Source organism: Saccopteryx leptura, chromosome 5 (genome assembly GCF_036850995.1).
Source record: "Saccopteryx leptura isolate mSacLep1 chromosome 5, mSacLep1_pri_phased_curated, whole genome shotgun sequence".
NCBI lineage: Eukaryota > Metazoa > Chordata > Mammalia > Chiroptera > Emballonuridae > Saccopteryx > Saccopteryx leptura.
The window spans coordinates 101,921,623-101,927,529 of record NC_089507.1 but is presented as its reverse complement, the minus strand read 5'-3'; the positions used below and the strand labels follow the sequence as shown (position 1 = coordinate 101,927,529).

Below are 5,907 nucleotides of genomic sequence, written 5' to 3'. Positions count from 1 at the left end.
AAATGAAGGGTGAGAGACTTAACTAAAGTCCTATAGTAGAATTAGTGTTAAACTAACCTAATGACTATTTTGTGTCTTAGAATAAGTCTGCTATGATTATCACTTACTACTTCACATGGGTATTTACTTAATTCTATTTTAACTTAGGAATCCAGCATGAGTAATGCTAGAGAGAACATGCTAGCTCCTGTAGATTGCATGACATTTCTGTACACTGTTCGTGGGAGCTGTGTTCACTCCACTTCCAGGGAGCTGGAAGAAGAACAAGGAAGTCAGTGGATCTATTCCTTCCATGATATAACCCTGGCCGGCAGTGATCCTAGCCCTGCTTTGCTTGTGATTGGTATAAATAAAAAAATGCTGAAGCTTCGTCTTCTATTTCTGTTGCAGTCCAGAAAAGGAAGGAAAGACAGAGTCAGCTTCACCAGGACTGTAAACAGTGATGGACCCCAAACGTAGTCATTTTGTGAAACTGATTGATGGGCACCTCATGCCAGTGCTTGGACTTGGCACTGCTGCTTCTGAAGGTGTAAGTCAAACCCAGGGGACCACAGGTTGAATGCAAACAGCTCTACAAGGGCCTAGTACACAGTGGGTGATTTGGAAGGACTCATGTGGCTTCCAATTTACCACCTCTGATTTTGTACTAAATGAAATGATGAGCCTGACCAGGCAGTGGTACAGTAGATAGTTCATCATACTGAGACACAGAGGACCCAAGTTTAAAACTCCATGGTCTCTGGCTTGAACGCAGGCTCATCCACATGAGCTGGGTGTCACTGGCTTTAGCGTGGGATCATAGCCTCATGGTTGCTGGCTTTAGCCCAAAGGCATGGTCTTGAGCAAGGGGTCACTCGCTCTGCCCCAAGTAGCTGGCTTGAAGCCCAAGGTTACTGGTTGAAGCCCAAAGTTGTTGACTTAAGCAAGGGGTCACTCGCTCCTCTGTAGTCCCCTAAGGAGCTGCAAGGAAGAATTGATGCTTCTCATCTCTCCCCCTTTTGTCTGTCCCTATCAGCCCCTCTCTCTGACTCTCTCTCTGTTTCCATCAATAAAATGAAATAAAATAAAATAAAATAAATAAAATGATGAGCTGTTGACTCTGGGGAGTCAGAGTTGATAATTCTGTGGGTGGACTGTCTCTATCATTACCATTATTACTATTACTTTTTGGTAACTTAATGTATGCAGAATGTTTACCATGTATTTCAAGTACTTTACATGCATTATTTTCTTCAATTCTACAACAGCTAGTGCAGGTAAGTACCATGATTCGTCTTATTTCTTCCTTGTTTAGAATATAAGCTTGGATGCTCTCCTTGGACACATCTGCTCCTTGGTCAGTGTCATTCTGCTCTTTCTGAGAACTGATGGGTAGGGGGCCCAGGAGGAGAGGACAGCTAACATGATTTCTTTTGTGAGGTAGTGGGGCTGAAAGTATTTACCAGAGAATTTGTCATTAAAATCTCTGTTATATAAGAAGCCCCTATTATTCCAAGGGTTAGGCATTTATTTATTTATTTATTTATTTATTTTAATTTTTCCATTGATTTGTGAAAGAGATGGAGAAGGATGAGAGAGAGAGAGAGAGAGAGAGAGAGAGAGAGAGAGAGAGAAGCATCAACTTGTTGTTTCGCATGGTTGTTCCATTTAGTTGTGTACTCATTGATTGCTTCTCGCATGTGCCCTGACCAAAGTTTAAACCTGAAGCCTCTGGTATATAGGGTCGATGCTTTATCCTCTGAACAACCTGGCCTGGCCTCCAAGTGTTAGGCATTTAGAAAGGAAACCTGAGGAGGCATAAGTTACAATGTAGACGGAATCGTGCTTCTCATCAGATTTATTATTCACGCATCCCCATGGATGACAGCAATACACTTAAAGTGTCAAACTCTGGTCAAGGTTGGAAAGGGGAAGCTTTAGGTTTGCATAGGTGAGATTACTCCATCAGTGACAGAGACCATTCCATTCCATCTTGGTAGAGCTATAAAATAAAATATCAATAAATAATAGCTGTCAGACAGGGCCAGTTGAATTTTGATGATATAATTACCTATGTATCCACAGTTATAGCTTAAGCACAGGTTGTGTCTTATAATTGTTTCAGTCAAATTTTATTACTCTTGTTAAAAACAGAGAATAGAACAAAATATCTTATAAACCCCTCACAAGAATAAAAGTAACAGGTACACCTGCTTAGTACAGTATGAAAGGTGAAAAGTGAAAAAGAAGCTTCTTTCATACTCTCATCAGATTTTTTTCTAATTGCAACTCTCCCAACTCATCAACTATTTACTATGAGTGTTGGCAGGAGCAGGAAGCATGGTCCAGGGATCCTGCATGTGACTTCTTTTGTTCAGTCAGGTGTGTTTTCTGGAAAACGTGCAAACTCAGTGTCTCAGATTTAGTCAGTTAGGCATCTACCATTAGAAATTGAGGCAGGCTGTGTAAATGTCTGGCTGACGCAGCCCACCAGCAGCACCTGTGTGTTGAGGTGAGAAGCAGCAGCCAGTTCTCTGGGCATCTCCTTCCACGTCCACCCGCTCTTGCTTTAGGTTTTCCTGAATTTGGCTCAGGTGTCCTGTCCTCTCAGTCTTTTTACAGAAGTCCCCATGCTGACCAAGGGAGAGCCTCATGGAACCCCATATGTGCAATCAACATGTTGATTTTAGTGACCTCAGAGACTAAAATAGATATTAAAGTTAATAAACCAGTGTTTGACTTGATGGGCAGAAAATAACAATATTTTTTATTCATGTGTCTTACTGTCAAAATAATCCAGGTAGAATATGTAATTATTAATTAATAAATCAATTACTAACCAATTTCACAGTCAAGAGTAAATTTCTACTTGATATTAAAATCCAGTCTAACAGGGAGGGAGTTTGCACTGAAGTTAGTTCTGCTTCTCTGGCATTTTGACAACTAAATAGAGACACTTGTTGCAAGGTGAAAAGCTACCTAACAATGCTCGATATTATATCTCTAAATGCCAGGGGAAGTGGAGATATGCAGGATGAGGGAGGGTGATGTGAGCTGGGGTATTCCTGGGAGGCATCAAGGAGGAGGTGAACTGAGCTTAAGCAATGCTGATGTCAGATATAGGCATCCTAATGAACGGTGGGATCGGCTTCATTCAAGTAGAAGAAGCATGCTTCTACTTCAGTGTGCTCACAAAAGGTCTGATGCTGATCAAGGGGTGGCCTCACGTAGCCTGCTTCTCCCCTGACCACCGCCCATAGTGAAACAGAAGGCACAGAGGACTGAAGACAGAGGACAAAACATTGCCCGACGTAAATAATATGAACTTCAGGCAGAGGAGTTCTAATGTTTTCCTAAGGAAAAAGGAGAATTAATTTAAAAGTAGGAACACTATTTAGAAGCTATTCATGATCTTGTCATTTAATAATCTGTCTATGTATTTATACAACAACAACAACAATAAAACCAAGACTTCCTCCAGTTGTGTCTAAGGCCATTATAATTTTCCTTGCCCCCTGTGCCAGCCATTCTAGATCCCAGTCATGCTCTGTTGGCCTAAGCTGCTTGTCTAATGGGATAATCACTACCAGGTCTGAGCACCTGGTTACCACGCCTGGTGGTAAATGCTAACATTGTTCTTTTATGCTTATTGCCAAGCATGGAAGCACTAAGAGCTGCCCTAGTGACTTTCCTGAACTCTAGACATGCTCCTCCCTAACACCATTTTATAGGAGCCACACTTCTTCTGAAAAGCAGGATCAATGACCACTGTTCATATAGTCATCCCCTTTGAAACTCAGGGTCTCCTGCCACATGAAATCTGAAGAACTAGGGAGCAGTTATGGCATTGGTTATGCAGAGTCTTTCCTGTGTTACATTAAGAAGGTTTTCCCCACTGGGAACCAGGTTCCTAATCTGGAAGATCCTAAAATTGAGCAAATGGGCTCCATAAATCCCCCAAGTGGCAAACTGAGAGTGAGGATGAGAGATTGTGCTGGGTGCTATTCCATTTCTGAGCCTGTTGATCAAATTCTGTATTGAATGGTTTGATTGTGCAGGTTGCATGGAGAAACCCTTTTCACTAATTCATTTTAGATTAGAGGTTATACTGGAGTTTAATCCATGCCACAGAGTACAGGTTTGTTACCAAGTCTTGCTCCATCAAATAGGGGAACAGGGTACATACATGTAGAAACAGCAGGTGAACATGCTCTTAAGGAAATAAATTGCTTCTCTTTGAGTCAGGCCAATTGCCAACCCTACTTATTCATATGTTACAGGTTCCTAAGAGCAAGATTACTGAGGCATTCAAAGTGGCAATTGATGTAGGTTTCCTTCACATCGACTCAGCATACGTCTATGAAAACGAGGAGGAGGTCGGCAAGGCTATCCGAGAGAAGATTGCGGATGGCACAGTGAAGAGAGAGGACATATTCTACACCACCAAGGTGCTGTGGGCAGAGTGACAAGAAGTCACTGTCAGAGCAGATGCATTACTTTGAAAAAAGAAACAAACTTTGGCCTCGGTTTGAATTATTTATTTACCTCCTAACATTGTAAAGTCTCATTATATAAAAACAGAAAGCAGAAATGGATTACTCTGCTCTAGAATGTGTTAAGGGTGGGATACAGTTGCTCAGTCTTTCCAGATACAAGCCAGCATTCACCTGTGACACATGCACGAATAAAGGTATTTACCTTTTTCCCCTGCTGTGTGAATTGATCGAACCACTGCAGAGTGGTCCACGCCTTTCATTCTTCAGAAAATTCTCTCAGGACATATCCAAGTGAGGTTGACATATTATACTAAGAGAGGAGCCAGACCAAGAAACACTGTTTCCAAATTAGAACTGATTTACCAAAGTTTGTAACAATTTCCTTAGGTGGAAATCCCTGCTTCCAACATAAAGATTGGTGACTGGTCCTGTCTGTGTGTGTCCACATCAATGATGACTCGTTTCCAGAATGTGAACCTTTCAGCAGCCCTGTTTCCAGGCATTTATTATGTAGGGCAGTAGATTCTACTTCCCCTTGCCTGACATTCCTTGACTCTCTTTTCAGACATGAGTTTTCTAATCCTTGAAACAATTAGGTTGCTTTTCCCGGCCCAGTGAAGTTTTCTTCACAGTATTCTTACAATCACTCAAATAAATCTCAGTGTTCTCATTTATACTAAGAACCTCATTTATACTAAGTAACATAAAGTTAGCCCCTGAACTTATATTTAGATTACCAGTGTCTCTTTACTATGATGTTAATTTTGTTTTCCAAATGTGTGGATTGTAAGCCATTTTGTTTGTTTGTTTCTTTTGGTTACTGCAGCTTTGGTCTACTTTCTTTCAACCAGAATTGGTTTGACAGGAACTGGAAAGATCACCGAAGAAACTTCAACAGGACTATGTAGATCTCTTCATTATTCATTTCCCAATACCTATGAAGGTCAGCTTTTGTTTTCCTTGTTATGATCAAGAATGTTCACAACTATTGCACCTTTATCCTCACTCCAGCCAGATGTTTTGGGTTCCTCCTGGGAGAGGAAGACATGAGTGTATTGGATAGAACTGCTAAAAGATTTACGACTCTCCTTGACAGTTGTGTCACTTCACTATCAAGACATTTTATTCTTATCCTATAGTCTTCAGAAAGATGGAAATTCAATGAGCTCACTGCCTCCACTTCAAAGCATTGAGAACACTGCCCTCATGTCTAGGTGACTTACTTCAGTCTGTAGTGCCTTGGTAATGAGGGTCCTTAAGAAATTAGAGTTACAAAAGATAGTAAGACACAATGGGAATTCCACACCTCTTTAAGGGGAAGGTCTCTTGTATATGAACCTTTCTGCCAAGTCAAAAGGGAAGCACTTGAGGTGGACCATGTAGCACAACTGGGCTCCTCTGGGAATTGCTAGTCCAGCCACCCATGGCTGTG

General features: G+C 41.3%; 1 protein-coding gene across 1 annotated transcript; it reads left to right on the top strand.

Annotated features, from left to right (window-relative positions):
* The first annotated feature begins 392 nt into the window (after positions 1–392).
* LOC136406664 (putative aldo-keto reductase family 1 member C8) lies at positions 393–5,393 on the top strand. Its single transcript, XM_066386627.1, has 3 exons — positions 393–529; positions 4,260–4,427; positions 5,302–5,393. Exons 1-3 carry the CDS (start codon positions 443–445, stop codon positions 5,335–5,337), a joined length of 291 nt encoding a protein of 96 aa, XP_066242724.1. The 5' UTR covers positions 393–442; the 3' UTR covers positions 5,338–5,393.
* The last annotated feature ends 514 nt before the right edge of the window (positions 5,394–5,907 follow it).

What these genes read in the sequence shown, in the direction of transcription:
- LOC136406664 (XM_066386627.1), top strand. Translation starts at nt 443, where the DNA reads ATGGACCCCAAACGTAGTCATTTTGTGAAACTGATTGATGGGCACCTC. An exon ending in GCACTGCTGCTTCTGAAGGT is followed by an intron (nt 530 to 4,259) that starts GTAAGTCAAACC and finishes CATATGTTACAG; the next exon opens with GTTCCTAAGAGCAAGATTAC. An exon ending in ACATATTCTACACCACCAAG is followed by an intron (nt 4,428 to 5,301) that starts GTGCTGTGGGCA and finishes TGGTTACTGCAG; the next exon opens with CTTTGGTCTACTTTCTTTCA.